The sequence below is a fragment of the Palaemon carinicauda genome, chromosome 36 (genome assembly GCF_036898095.1).
Source record: "Palaemon carinicauda isolate YSFRI2023 chromosome 36, ASM3689809v2, whole genome shotgun sequence".
NCBI lineage: Eukaryota > Metazoa > Arthropoda > Malacostraca > Decapoda > Palaemonidae > Palaemon > Palaemon carinicauda.
In genome coordinates, this window is record NC_090760.1 from 27,742,730 (window position 1) to 27,759,327 (window position 16,598).

A 16,598-nucleotide genomic window follows, 5' to 3' on the forward strand; every position below is an offset into this window, starting at 1 on the left:
AATACTGATTTCTAGAAAAAACAATACAAAAAGAATTTAAGGGGACCGTCTCTTTGTTCTGCATTTCTTTTTTCTTATTATTCAAAATACACCATTTCTATATATTTTTTAGAGTTTACACACATATAATACCTTCATCATATACAAGATTCAAGTCATTTGATCAAAACCTTTTATTAGCAAAAATCACAATTTGAAAAAAAAATAGGTACATTTTCTCCATTAATATTACTCCAATTGTACTGAAAATCATACCATCAAAGCTTCTTTATAAGCCGAATAATATATATATATATATATATATATATATATATATATATATATATATATATATATAAAATGATTTTATGTAACACCACCAAATATGTCCAAATCACCATAATTAAAGGATTGAAAGGGGGTTAAAGTTTGTGTGGCGCATGTGCATTTAAAGTGAAAAGAATTGGTGCATGGGAAACAAAAGGTTGGCCACCCCTGATCTAGAGTATGTAAAAATGTAACAATCTGTGACAAATGCTCTGATCCTGAACATATTACAAGGTGCACTAATTGTAGCAAAGATCAAAAGCCAACCAACAGGAAATGGCCTCAATATCAAACAGAAGAAGCTGCAGTTCAGAAGTTGGATGCACAGCATATCAGTGTGGGATATGCTAGGCGACTTCTTACAAAAACCAGAGTTATGCCAAGGTCTTAAAATCTAAAGATGCAAGACATCCAGGAAAAATGGCAAGATCAGTTAGACCAGGTAATGTACAGCATCCTATTGCTGAATCACCACCTAAGGCTATTGCCAAGCCTCGTAATTTAGATTCGGTGCCTGTTGTCAAAAAGGCACCATCTCCTTCCTCTAGGTCTGCTACACCTCGGATGAACAGCCAAAAGCTCTCATCTTGGACTGCATCATTGCCAGATCTAGGGGAGGAATAGTATGCTAGAGAGCTACTGGATGTACCTGTCATGGTGGCAGTACATAATTCTAATAGCTCTCCATCTTACAGTAAAAACAGAGGGAGACTACCATCCCTCTCCACTCCAACAAGAAATAGAAAAATTCCTATAGCAAATAAGTATGATATTCTTTCTGAAAAAGATGATGAACTTCCAAAAAATTTATATATATCAAAGATTAATGTCGAGGTGTACCATCCCCCTCGACAAATAAATAAGGCTGCTAAGGAAAACCATAAACCAAACTTAGCAAGACCTACTTTTCCAAAACGAGTATCAGAGACTCCTATCAATTTAAGATAGTCTGATAGGAAGATTTCTAAAGAATATTCCTTAAAGTAAACTTTATTTTCTCCTCAATTTTAAAGTGGAACTGTCAAGGTCTGAGGGCTAAATATGAAGAACTTAAGCTCGTCATTTATGGGCATTCCCCCATAATTATACAGTATGTCTACAGGAGAGCAAACTTGATGAAAATAGTCCTTGTCCTCGTGAATATATCAGCTATAGGACACAATATGATGAACAAGTAGCGAGCCATGGTGGAAGTCTTATATACGTTCGTCGAGATGTTCCCCAAATATGTTTGTTTATACGCACACCTCTGAAGGCAAAGGTTATACAGATTGATATAGGAAGAAAATTTTGTTCTCTTTACTTGCCTCCACATGATAACATCTCATATGATAATTTAGTAGAGGTGATTCAACAACTCCCTCAACATTTTCTTTTACACGGGGCAATGTTCTAGCAAACACAAGGGGCAATATTATCTTATCAAATATGGAAAATGAAGATGTAAGACTCCTTAATACAGGAGACCCAGCACAGTTTCATGTTCAGACAGGTACCCTATCATGCACTGACCTTTCAGTTGCAAGTGCCAACTGCCTTCTTGATTTTGAATGGAGAAAGTTAGATGATTGGCATACTAATGACCATGCTCCAATTATTATAAATACGAATAATGGTCCACCCTTGTAGAGAACGCCACGATGGAAAATTGACAAGGCAGACTGGAATAAATTGAAATTGAAGGGAGTGCATAACAATTTGAAAGTTTAGCTGATGCCATAGACTTACTGAATGAAACTCTACATAAAGCAGGAGTCAATTCAATTTATAATACCACAAGGTTATTCAAACGGCGACCAGTCCCCTAGTGGTCCTCAGAACTAACTGCCTTGCACAGAGCCACAACAAAATCTTTGACTCGATTGCGTACAAACCGTACCAAGTTGAACTTAATATATATGAAGTGTAGAACACAGTTTTTTTGTGCAATGAAAGAAGATAGGCATCAGTCTAGGGTGTCTTTTGTTTCCTCCATTAACAGTAGACCACCACCATCTTCTGTTTGGAGGAAAGCAAAAAAGATAGCAGGCAAATTCACCCCCAACCCACCAACAGTGTTGAAGGTGAATGGTTAGTATGTGATTGAAGCAAATGAAGTTAGCAATGCCCTGGCTGACCATTTCTCAAATGTATCATGCAAGTGTGTAGCACCTGGTCACCAGTATAGGAGCATTGAAGAAAATATTTTTAAATTTTACAACAATAAGGGAGTCACATATTTCTCCTTTTAGGGAAAGAGAATTTGATTCCGCACTTGCTACTTGTATGGATACTGCCCCTGGACCCGATGGAATTCCATATGCAATGATTAAATATCTAGCTGTTAACACAAAGTTATTTATTTTAAGCATTATTAACAGAATATCGGAATTAGCCGTTATTTTAGCCTTTTTAAAAAACCTGGTAGGGATAAGTTCTTAGCAGCAAACTATCGACCAATTTCACCGACATCTTGCTTATGTAAGATCATGGAGAAGATGGTTAATGCAAGACTGATGTGTACCTGGAAAAGAAGGGTATTTTTTCACCTATCCAGTGTGGGTTTCGAAAATTGCACTCAACGACTCATGTGTTGATACGCCTGGAATCCTCTATTTGCGAAGCTTTTGCTCCCAAAAAGCACTGTGTAACAATCTTTTTGACCTTGAAAAGGCATATGATACTATATGGACATATGGTATACTTAAAACCATTCATAATTTGGGATTACAAGGGGAGCTACCATTGTTCATTTAATCATTTATTTCACATAAATTTTTTTTCTAGTGAGAGTGGGGAAGTTTTATCTGAAAGGAAATATCAAGAAGAAGGAGTTCCCCTGGGTAGTGTGCTAAGTGTAACCTTATTTGCACTAACCATTAACCAGTTATCCTCTGCCATTCCTTGAGATATTCTGTTAACCCTATTTGTTGATGAACTCTTCATATCATTTGCTTAAGCTAGAATGGCAATGGTTGAAAGAAAACTAAAACTCTCAATTGACAAAATTATTCACTGGGCTGATATGAATGGGTTTAAGTTTTTGACAAGCAAAACTACTATTGCCCATTTCTGTCGTATCTGGGGAGTACATCCAGAACCGGATACTGTACATACATGAAAGGTCAACGGATCCCATGTGTAGGTGAAGCTAAATTTTTAGGATTGATATTTGATTGTAGGCTTACATGGATTCCTCACTTAAAGACATTAAAAGCTAAATGTCTAGAGGCTCCGAATCTTTTAAAAATATTGTCCCATATATCATGGGGGGCAGACTGCAAAACTAATTCAAAATTATACAAGGCCTTAATTTAAAAAAAATGAGTTATGGGTGTGAAATATACTCCTCAGCCACTCTAGGCCAATTAAATATATTAGATTCAATACATCATGCTGGTATTAGATTGTCCACAGGAGCGGTTAGAACTTCACCTATCCCAAGTCTCCTTATTGATGCTGGAGAATTACCTTTTGACCTTTACCGAATGTCTTCTAATGTTCGATATTGGTTTAGATATCAAACACTCCCTAATTCTTTAGCTTTCAGACTGCAAGCCTTGTAAGGCACTCAACATACTTTGAGTTACACCCAAAATCTCCTCAACCTTATGGCGTTCGGGTGAAACAATTATTAAACAGTCTTGATATAATTAAAAGTAAGGTGCTTCAATTTAAGATATCATCAACCCTTCCATAGAAATTACCAGAAATAAATTTTTGTAAATATTTTATTGGTGTCAAAAAGAACATGACTGAATTAAAAGCTAAGTCTCTTTTTATGAAACTTGTTGAAGAACATAGGGAATCGACTTTTATTTATATCGATGACTCCAAATCTGATGCTGACATTGGATTTGGAGTATATATGTCGTCGCAGCATTAGTCACACTTGGATGACACATGAGTTTCTGGTGGCTGGCCAACACCAACCATATTGCAACAACTATTTGATACCCTTGACAGTGAGGCATTTGTTGACTGAATGCCCCACTTACAGCACAGAAAGAAATAGATATCTGTTTGAAGCTCGAGATGAGGATGGCAGGTTTATCCTTGCCAAGATCCTTGGACATGATATCTCGTGGCCTTTTTAAATTTATTTCAGAAGCAAGTCTTCTGAATGCTATTTAACTTTTAAAACATATTTACTTTTATATTTTTAATTGAATATTCTTTTAGTTTTTATCTATAATAAATGATATCGGCATCAATGACCTTCGATGTCAGGATGCCAGAGAACTTCAAATCATTAATTCATTCATTCCCCCCACAAAGGATCTGCTGGCCGCCTATGTAACAAGGGGGAATGGCGTTGTCAGTGAGAAAAAAGCAAGACCGAAGTCGAGCTCTGTGAAGGGCACAAGCAGATTTCTCTCAAGAACACGTTGAGGGAAGGGCGACCTTAACATATGAACAGAGGAGGAGTACCCAAATGATGACGACTCCCCTGCGGCGGAAGACGAGTCACTCGGAAGGTCCCCAGCTTACGGGTTGAGGGTGGTTCAAAGGAGGAGAATCCTAAGAGAAGGTTCTTCGCCCTTGAGAACCTGGGGCACTATGTTGTCACACAAACAGCAATATTCCCTGTAAAGAAAAACTTAAAATACATATAAAAAATTAGTAAGTTGGAGAGACACCCCGAATCAAAAGTAAAGTGGGGTTCACAGCCTAGGTGATTGAGTGAGCGGGGTTGCTACTACCACCCCCTGCTAACTAGCGGGTGGATGGTTGACCCTTGCTAAAAGTCTAGTGGCTCGTCTTTCAGCTTCGCTGAAAATAATATCCCTCAAAATAGCGCTGGTTTGTATTTAGTGAAGGAACAAAGAATGTTTTTACTGTAACAATAAAATTTATTCTTAACTTTATTTTACTCAAACACACAACTACAGTATACGATTATACTGAGCATATATGTTATGTCAATCCTTCCAAACTACTATACTGTATAGATAGAAAAAACCATAAGTTGATTGAATTACAAGCAAAACAACTTTTTTTTGTTCAGTGATTATCTCTGTATGTGTTTATGCAATGATTATATTGTATCATTACTAACAATACTTTTATCATTCTCCTTTAATTTTTGAACCCATTGAAGTAGAAGATGGGATAAATATTATTGCTGGATTACTGTACTGTAGATGTACTGCACAATAGACAACACATGAGTTGCACCATGCTTAAAAAAAAAAAACAGCGTAGACCTTCGTACAAAAGTGACTAGTGGGCTTTGTATAAAATATGGACACTTTGTTTATCTTAAATTGTTAAATAATGTACAGAGCAGTAAAGGGAATTACGCTGCAGGTTTTTTATTAACTACATATTGTATTTATCTACTTTAAATGTATGTAGGCTACATGTGCGGTGGGTTGTCAAATGTTGAGTTGTCCGAACAAAAATACTGAATACTTACAATACAGTTGAGCTGTACTGTATTGATATTACTGTACATATAATACAGTAATATATACAGTACAGTATCAGCGAGTTTTATATTACAGTATTACTATATAGTAATAACAGTGTTTTGTTATACAGTACAGTAAGGGTATGATGACTACTTGGTAAAGTTATAGTTTACTGTAGCACAATACAGTACTGTAGCCTTACTGTGTCCAGTGCATAGTGTACATGTGTGGACATGTACTTTACACTACATTTGATTATAAATTGCTGTGGAAACCAAATAAAAACAATATTAGCCAGTACTTGCTAGGTTAGGAGTTATCCCACCATAAGGCAACTAGCATAGGCAATTTCAATTTTTGGGCCTGTCAGTGTTACCTAACCCTCACAAAAGAAGTCTGACTATGTACAATTGGGAGAGAGAAAATGTAGTCCATTAGCCTATGGAAACTTTGGATAAAAGGAAAATTCAGTGCCTCAAAATTGCTACCGAAAGTTTGTCAACTTAGTAGGACAAGAAATTTCTCTCCCTGGTTGTATGATGCAAGACTGGCAACATTTTAGTTAGTATAAAAGCTTTTCACAAACCTAAGAATAATATTTCGCGAGTGACGACTTCGATCCAAGTTGCATTCATCCAAGTAGCTCACACATATTTCCTCCCCGGCAGATATGTCCTTCACAGCAATCATAACAAGATGGAAGTTGTTGTATGGAAATGTAGGCATTGCATTAGGGTCGCAACTATGGTTGCAGGAACTTTGAAGTGGATATAACCCAGATCCTTCATTATTCAAAAAACCTCCAGCTTCTGTAGGGAGAGTTACACTTATAATATAAAAAGCATGGTATTCAAAATACAGTATATGATATTTTAAAAGTTATGTGTAATTCTACCACTATAAGTAGTACTATAGCTACAACTTATATCTATTTACTGATATCTAAAGATCCTCTTAGAACTTTCCATTGTATCTTTTAAAAACACTGAAAACATTCAAATTGCATTGCATAATACATGCCATTACCAATATTTTCCTGAACTGAAAATATTAGAAAGTGGTATACTCTACACACAAAAGCAGTAGACAGTGGTACTTCAGTTTACAAGTTTGATCGCTCCAGGAGTGAGCTCGCAACCCAAAGTGTGGGTACTGTATATAAAAATTTTTCCTATAAGAAATAAAGGAAATACACACAATGCATTCCACACATACATAAATACGCATAGTAATTTTTAAAGATTTGTAATTTTGTAGAAAGAGCAAATTATAAGCCTTACATACCATAAATGAATACAATTAATAATTCAAAATAAAATTGTTGCAGATGGTTTCAAACTATCACAACCTAGATACATGTCTACTGTAGGCTATAGAGCCTTTAAATATGTGGCCCCGAGACTATACAATAGGCTCCCATGAGACATCCGAATAATTTAAGATATTATAGCTTTCAAGAGGAAACTGAAGACCTTATTTTGCGAGTGTTTTGACAGTGATGATCAAACAGTACACGAACAATACACATTAGAATATTAAAAGCTTGATCTTCAACGCCGATGAACTGTACATCATTAAGTAGCAGTTCATGCACAACTGTATCAAAAGCAGCACTAAGATAGAGTAATATTAAAATACCACATTTATTTTCATCCATCATTTATAACAGAGCAGATGGCTGGCTCCGTAGAGTATAGTTTTCTATAAGCAGATTAGTTGTCAGGCAAAGCTTCTATTACTTCTAAGTGACTGACTAGTTGTTCAAGAATTACGTATTCTATCACTCTTGAAACAAAGGATATACTGTATTTGAAATAGGTCAATATGAGCTTAATTCCTGGTAATCCAGAGCATTTTTCAGAACTTAGTGTGACTATAGTCATTTTCTCAGATTTTGGAAACAGTACATTCATCAATGGTTGCATTTGCTATTCTCATAATTATTTTGGCTAGGCTAGAAAAGTTTCTCTCTCCAATTACTTCAGATATTAGCATAGGATTGATCCCACAGTTTGTTTTCTTTGCTCTCTTGATAACCCTGGTGATGTTGTCTTGTGTTATGTTGTTAAATCTCATTAATTTTATCTGTGTAACTGATGTATCATTAATCTGATGTTGAATATTTACAAATGACCTGGTTATATTTTCAATTTTGTTTTTAAAAAATACTAGAAAACTATTTTCTAGTTTCTGGTTACTGTATTCATCAGGTAGCTTCTTTTCATTTACATTTCCCATTACAGTATACCATTTAAGAGAATATATAACTTATTTATGTCTGTTGCTTATTCGTGGATCTTTCTCTTGAAGTACTGTATTCACTTTTTTTCCTTCTTAGTAGGTAGTTGTACTGACACATAGCAGTTTTGTATTCTACCCATGTACTTTCAGCTTTTACCCAATTCCACTCTCTTTGCATCTTTCCCCTCTTTTTCACTAAAGTCTCTCCATCAAACCAAGGAGATTGGTCTTTAACAGTTATGGTCTTCTCCATAATTGGGCATATTCATTTTTACTCACACTATTATAAGTGGTTGTATGACAGTTAACACATATAGCTCCCAACAAACGTTGGTTATCATGATCACAGGGAATGTTGATAGCATCGTTTATTTTCTTTATAACTTCTTCAATAAATACGGTAGGAGAAAAATTTGATTTCTGTCTAAAGTTTATTTTATTTACTACTGCATGTTTCTATACAGGTAGACTAAACATAAGAAGTTTGTGCACTGGGGAGATAGTACATTTCTTTTCAACATTCATACCAAATACAATGTTATTCATTCCGTCACTCAAAACTAGGTTCAACGTATGTCCAGTTAAAATAGTTGTACAGTTGACATTATTTACTAATTAATATGATTCTAATAATTCACTAAATGCCAAAGCGTCAAGATTTGATGTGTCATCCATCCAAAAATTGAAGTCTTCATAAATAACTAACTTAAATTTTTCCATGATAATCATCTCAATAAATGCACTGAATTCTTCAAAGATACTAGTATTTGTTCTCGGAGGTTTGTAGACTGTTACAATGGATATTTTTCTGTTTTTATGCGTAAAGTTTATTTCCATATATTCAAAGCTTGTTATACTAGTTCTTTTTAACATTTTGAGATTTGGGTAACCTTTATGAATAAAAAGTCCGACACCCCCACCAGACCTACCCTCTCTCGGAATGTGAAAGAAGGTATGTGTAGGGGGTATCATTTCAGTGATCTTAGCCTTATCAAAGTTATTTAACTATGTTTCAGATAATGCTAGTGTGCAAGTATTTCTTGTTTATCAATTCTTGAATTTGGATAGTTTTATTACCAACAGATTGTATATTTACACAGCCACAGTTTATGACATCCTTAGTATCCATTATCAATATTTTATGCTAGTCTTTTCAATTCTAACTCAAAAACCTTGCAATCTCTTAAATTTACTGTATGGTCATTTGGTTCGTTTAACTTTGTGCAGTTAATACACTTTGGCATTTGCGAGTATGTTTTTCTGAACATTTCCCACAGACTTTATCATCAGTTTTAAACATGCCAGCTTTTCTAAGATGTCCATACCTCTGACAGGTGATCACATGGTATCCATCACGTATGTCATAAGTATCCCATCGCACCATAACTTTGTCACCATTATCGTGCATAGCCTTTCGAACTTCAACATCACATTTTAATATATAGTGGGTAGTCCCACCTGCAGCATTTTTCTTCAGTACCACTTATCTTCTTTTCTATGTTTTGGATTTGGTCTAGGTAATGATTTCTTTGAATCAAGGCATTTGCTACTTCATCTTCATCATTGTACACATTGCATATCATTATTTTTTGTTGTAATTTACCGATTTTTCTCATTTCAGTGTCGGCATCCAATGTCTGAATTTTGTTCGCAGCCTCTTCTCAATCCTTTTGTTAGCAAAGTTTACAACATTTCCATAGGAAGTTGACCTCGTGTTAAGTATTGGAATGTCTTTAAGTGCCTGTTTGACCTCGTGTTTTCTTTCAGTAATTTTAGTTGTTGTATTTGTTGATTTAATTACCAACAGATTTTTTTCCTTAACTTTGTCAGCGTATGCCATTTTCTCTGATTTTGGGTCCATCAATGTTTGAAGTGTTGCCTTAATTGATTCCATATTCATAGCAAGATGATCAACTTTCTCAGTGAGGTCTGTTGTCTGATTGGAATTTGCTGCATGTACGCTAAGATCCGCAACTTAGTTTTCCAATTCAGCAATTCTTGCGTCTTGTTTGCTCAGAGCCTCTTCTCTTAAACTCCGTTCTTCCTTCAATTTTTATATATATAACTTGGCTGTTCTGGCTTCACCTACACAGTGTGGGATAACCAATTTAGGTTTCTTATTTCATTATCAGTGATACCTGTCACTATATACACACTTTTCTTATGACAGAATCTATTGCAATCACATCCTATCCAATTACTCCGGTCTCCCTCCGTGGTTTCACAAGTGAGGCAGAAAATGTTAGGGACAGACATGGTGTACTGTTTATTCTTACTTTGGTTTCTCCAGAAGATTAACTAATATATTTTCAATGATATTCTAGGCGAGAAACAAAAGCTAAAACACAACTCAGGGCGATTGTTGAACGAAGCTCCGCACAAAACACGTCTACTCCTTAGCAGCACTCAGATTGACTGCAATAATACAAAGGTCTGCATTAATTGATCTTAGTCAGAACATGGTGAATGCTACAGAGATACAACCTCTAAAGAACACCATAAATCAAACGATAAAAGTTGTAAAGAATACAAGAAAGAAGCTGCCATCTTGAAAGGAATTGCTGAACATATTAGTGTAGGCCATGCAAAGAATTTACTTAATCGGCAACTAAATTTTGCTAAGCTACTGAGGTGCCACCAAAAAGTAATTATCCAATACCACTTACTACCACAGGAGGACCAGTCGTAGCACCTACCCGGTCAAGCGCATCTCCCTTAGTGGTAGTGGTTCAGCCATTTGGGTCAAGTAGCCAGAGCACAAACCTCCAAGGAAGTTAAGATGACTTCCATCAACTCAAAAGTACTACCACAAGCAGAATCCCCATCAGGAACATCTTCCCTAGAGGTGGTAGCCCAGCCTTCTGGGACTAGTGCTTCACCTATTGAAGTTCAAGCACAATCCTCCAAGGAAGTCAATATGGCTTCCTTTACCTTAAAAGTTTGGTCTCAGGCAGAATCTCTACCTGACTTAATGGATATTGGAAAACAAGAGCTTCCAATGAGGAAAAGGTCCCACTCGTCCTCACCATCTACGCCGAGTAAATGCCATAATAAAACCTTCCATCTCTAGACCTTACTTAGCTTCTTCTTTAAGTCCCAAAAGTTCCAAGAGACAAAGAAAAATAATAATAAAAGATAATGTGCATCATTCAGTGGAACTGCTGAGGTCTAAATACGAATAATGATAAAATAAAAACTTTAAATGGGGAATCATACACAAATATAATTTGTTTACAAGAAACCAAAATCAGCGACAAACCATTTTATCCTGGACAAAATTATAATTTTTGTAGATCCCTCCTTTGCAAGCTGCAAGAGCTCAAGGTGGCACAGGTTTTATTATTCAAAATACCACAAAATTTGAAACCATCAACCCCAACAGACCACTACAGGCGTGTAGGTATTTAGTGGTAGGTTGGCCAGGCCAACAACCACCTGCTGATGTACTATTGCTAGAGAGTTATGGGGTCCTTTGACTGGCCAGACAGTACTACATTAGATCCTTCTCTCTGGTTACGGTTCACTTTCCCTTTGCCTACACATGCACCTGATAGTCTGGCATATTCTTTACATATTTTCCTGTCCTCATACACCTGACAACACTGAGATTACCATACAATTCTTCTTCACCCAAGGGGTTAACTACTACACTGTAATTGATCAGAGGCCACTTTCCTCTTGGTAAGGGTAGAATAGACTCTAGCTATGGTAAGCACCTCTTCTAGGAGAAGGACACTCCAAAATCAAACCACTGTTCGCTAGTCTTGGGGAGTGCCATAGCCTCTGTACCATGGTCTTCCACTGTCTTAGGTTAGAGTTCTCTTACTTGAGGGTAAACTCGGGCACACTATTCTATCTAATTTCTCTTCCTCTTGTTCTGTTAAAGTTTTTATAGTTTACATATGGAATATTTATTTTAATGTTGTTACTGTAGTTAAAATATTTTCTTTTTCTTTGTTTGTTTTCCTCACTGGGCTATTTTCCCTGTTGGGGTCCCTGGGCTTATAGCATCCTGCTTTTCCAACAAGGGTTGTATCCTATCTTCAGCTGCTGATTCTCATCTTAATTTGTTGGACAGAAACTTACGGTCTATTAAATTTCTTATTCTTCAGCCAGATATTAATCTTTGGCACCGTCGTTCAATTAGTTCATTATGCATGTTGCATAAGATTTTTCATAACTCTGACCATCCATTACATTCAGATCTCCCTGGACTATTCTATCCTGTTCTTAATACTAGACATGCAGTTAATTCTAATAGCAAGGCCTTCTCCATCATGAGGCTCAATACTACACAGTATTTTAGAAGTTTTATTCCAGGTGTTACCAAGTTGTGGAATGATCTTCCTAATCGGGTGGGGTAGTTGAATCAGTAGAGCTTCAAAAGTTCAAAGTTGGAGCAAATGTTTTTATGTTGACCAGGCTGACATGAGTCTTTTTATTGTTTATATATGACATATCTGTTTTGGACATTGTTAATAGTTTATATAGGACATATCTGTTTTGACGCTGTTACTGTTTTTAGAATGATATATTGTTGATTTATTTTCATCATTTATTTATTTCCTTATTTCCTTTCCTCACTGGGCTATTTTTCCCTGTTGGAGCCCTTGGGTTTATAGCATCTTGCTTTTCCAACTAGGGTTGTAGCTTGGCTAGTAATAATAATAATAATAATTAATAATAATAATTAGAACACATATTGGGGAAAAAATTACATTATGCTCGCTATATCTTGAATCATCTTTAGAACTTTTCCTCTTAGGCCATGCTTAAAATCCAAGACCTGTTCAATCAACTCCCTGCCCCCATTTTTTTAATGGGTGATTTTATTGCAAGGCATACTTTATGGGGTGGAAATGTGTGATAGATATGGGTAATCTTGTTGGAGAAATAATCGACAACAATGATCTAAAACTAATGAATGATGGTTCTCCAACTTTGTATGATATATTTCACAACTCTTCATCAGCCATCGATTTGTCACTCAGTTCCTCATCCATTCGATTGGGTTACCTTAGATCAGTCAACCAACACCTACATGGAAGTGACCATTAGCCAATAATGTTAAATTTTGCCCACTATCTTCCTTCTCAGTTTTCACCAAAATGGAAGATAGATGAGGCAGACTGGACATTTTATGAGAACTGTTTACACACCGATAGAGAGTATGATGTTTTTACATTTCCAGTACATGCTTATCAACACCTTTCAAATGTTTTTGATGATAACGCTATCAAGTTTATACCTAAAACATGTGGTTTAGCTCATCACTCTGTAGTTCCTTAGTGGAGTAAAGAATATGGCAATGCAAGGAAAATGACCTGAACTTGCTTCAGAAGATACTTAAGAACAAACTATGAAGCAGATAGAATAGTGTACCTCAGAGCCAGTACCAAACAATAAAGATCTTTTCAAAAAGCAAAGAGAGGATCTTGGAGGAAATATATATCTAATATCATTAACAATAATGTAAAGTTTCTTGGGGGTAATTTTCGACAACAAAAGCACCCTTGGTCCCCATATAAATTATCTAGACCTATCCATCAGGGTTAAAAAGTCACCAAACATCTTGGAAGGTGTATCACATTTTGATTGGGGTGCTGATAGAACAACTTTGCTTTAAATCTATACATATCTGTGTCTGAGCAAGTTAGACTATACATGTCAAATTTATGGATTGGCTACTAAGACTTTACTTGAAAAACGATGTTGTTCACAATATGGGACTCCGCATCTGCACTGGTTCACTGCGAGAGGAGTCGAGTTTGAGGTTTTTAGCTAGTTCCCTCGCTATAAGAAACAATCCTCCAGTAAATATGTTAGGGCTCCTTTAGATCTAGCTCCTATCAGATCAAAATTGCCCAAGCCTTTAGAAGTGGAGCTGAAAAATGATGCCACAAAGTAGGTTTGTTAATAGCACAGATAATGGAGGAAGGATATCCCAAGTCTCTCCCTTTCATGAAATTCACCTATTAAAGTATGTTTTATTGGAGGAGGGAAAAATATCTTACCCAGGTAATGAAAAGTGAGTTTTTAAATCATGCCGCTCATCATCATAGGAAACATGTTTTTATGGATGGTTCCAAATTGGCTGCAGGAGTTAGAAGTGCAGTTGTGGTGGGGGATACTATTATTAGAAAGAAATTTTCATCCTCTTGTTCAGTATTTACTGCTGAGCTGTATGCAATAATTCTCGCAGTCTGACATATTTCTAAAAAATGGTAATCAAAATAGTTTTTATACAATTTTTACGGATTTCAATATTATTTTACTCTCAATTAAACAAATTATGCCTGGCTATCATCTAGTACAAGAGGTGCTGAACTGGTTAGTACTTCTGCAGTCTAGGTAGAATATCAGTGTTCACTTCTGTTAGGTACCTGCCCACGTTGAGGTGCATGGAAATGAACGAGTAGATAAGGCAGCTAAGGAAGATTCAGGGCTACTTAACCCATCCCCCATAAATATTCCTTACAAAGACCTTAAAATTAATATACATTTTACTGTAAGAATAAGTGGCAGGCTTGATGGTCTGAATTGATCACTTATACAAAATTGAAACTATTCCACCCTTCAGTGGATAAACGGTCATCTTGTAATTCCACAAGTAGGAGGGATAGTATAATTTTAACTACACTGTGTATTGGACATACACATGAATCCCACAATTATTTATCAAATAATGGGGGAGGGAGACAGGCCCCTCTTTGTAATACCGGTCAAGTGACAATAGATATTAAACATATTTTAGTTGATTGTCCTCTTTTAATCTTCAGAGGAGGACATATTTTCCCCAAGACAAATCTTTAAGATATAAGGGGTGAAAATTGTAATACCCTAAACTAAAAAATATATAGTATTTTTTATATCACGAGCTTTAATTAATTTTATCAATATATTTTTTCGATCCTTTCAATCCCTACTTATTTTACATTTAGATGTTATTGTATGAAAGTTGTGTGATTGGTTTAATAAGTTGAAATTATATCAAATTTTGAGATGCAGGTATGATTGATTAATTTGCAGTATATAGTGGCGAATGGCCTTTGATGCTCCAGTTCTCGTCATAAAGTATCAATTTTATCATCATCATCATTTTCTCCTATGCCTATTGACGCAAAGGGCCTTGGTTAGATTTCGCCAGTCGCCTCTATCTTGAGCTTTTAATTGAATTCTTCTCCATTCATCATCTCCTACTTTGCGCTTCATAGTCCTCAGCCATGTAGGCCTGGGTCTTCCAAATCTTCTAGTGCATTGTGGAGCCCAGCTGAATATTGGTGAACTAACCTCTCTCTTGGGGAGTGCAAAGAGCATGCCCAAACAATCTCCATTTACCCCTCATCATGATCTCATCCACATATAGCACTCGAGTAATCTCTCATATAGTTTCACTTCTAATCCTGTCCTGCCATTCAATTCCCAATATCCTTCTGAGGGCTTTGTTTTCAAATCTACTAGTCAATGAATTTTATATTCAATTCAACTGGAGTAATTTTCAATAAGAAAATTACCTTTGGTCCTCATATACAACAGGGTTAAAAAGTCACTAAACATCTTGAAAGTTGAATTGCATTTTGATTGGGGTACTGAGCAAGTTAGACTATGCATGTCAAATTTATGGGTCAGCTACTAAGACTGCTTGAAAATATGGGGCTCCGTATCTGCACTGTTGCACACAGAACCTCTCCCAGTGATAGTCTGAATATGGATTCTGGCATGCCTCCGCTTTCCATCCGCAGAGAGGAGTTGATTTTGAGGTTTTTAGCTAGGTCCCTTGCTACGAGAAACAATCCTAACAGTAAATATGTTAGGGCTCCTAACAGATCAAGAGTGCTCAAGCCTTTGGAAGTACTGCTGAAAAATGATGCCAGAGAAGTAGGTTTGTTAACAGCACAGATAGCAGAGGTAGGATATCCCAAGTCTCCCAGTTAGTTTAATCCACCTATTAAAGTATGTTTCAGAGCAGAAGGGAAAAATACCTAAAAGTGAGTTTTTAAAATCGTGCTGCTCAACATCATAGGAAACATGTTTTTATGGATGGTTTCAAATTGGCTGCAGGAGTTGGAAGTGCAGTTGTGGTAGGTAATATTCTTATTAGAAAGAAATGTCCATCCTCTTGTTCAGTATTCACTGCCGAGCTGTATGTAATAATTCTTGCTGCCCGATATATTTTCTAAAATGGTAACCAAAATAGAATTTACGCAATTTTTACGGATTTCAGTAGCGTTTTACTCTCGATCAAATAAATTATGACAGGTCATCATCTAGTACAAGAGGTGCAGGACTGGTTAGTACCTTTGCAGTCTAGGAAGAATATCAGTGTTCACTTCTGTTGGGTCCCTGCTCATGTTGGGGTGGATGGAAATGAACGAGTAGATAATGCAGCTAAGGAATCTTCAGGGCTACTTAACCCATACCCCATAAGTATTCCTTACAAAGATCTTAAAAGTAAGATGCATTTTCACTGTAAGAATAAGTGGCAGGCTCGATGGTCTGATTGATTGATTGATTGATTTGAGGTTTCCTGGCATCCTGACTCTAAGGTCATTGACGCTGATATCAGTTTGATGGTCTGAACTGACCAATACAAAATTGAAACAAATCAACCTTTGGTGGATAAATGGTCATCTTGCAAATCTACAAGAAGGAATGACA

General features: G+C 36.2%; 1 protein-coding gene across 2 annotated transcripts in view; it reads right to left on the bottom strand.

Annotated features, from left to right (window-relative positions):
- Smyd5 (SET and MYND domain containing, class 5) overlaps positions 1–16,598 on the bottom strand; it is a 340,355-nt gene that overhangs the window by 51,872 nt on the left and 271,885 nt on the right. For both annotated transcript variants that reach the window (XM_068360043.1, XM_068360042.1), the window contains one exon: positions 6,286–6,508. In XM_068360043.1, the coding sequence (XP_068216144.1) occupies positions 6,286–6,508 (223 nt within the window). The remainder of the gene's footprint in view (positions 1–6,285; positions 6,509–16,598) is intronic.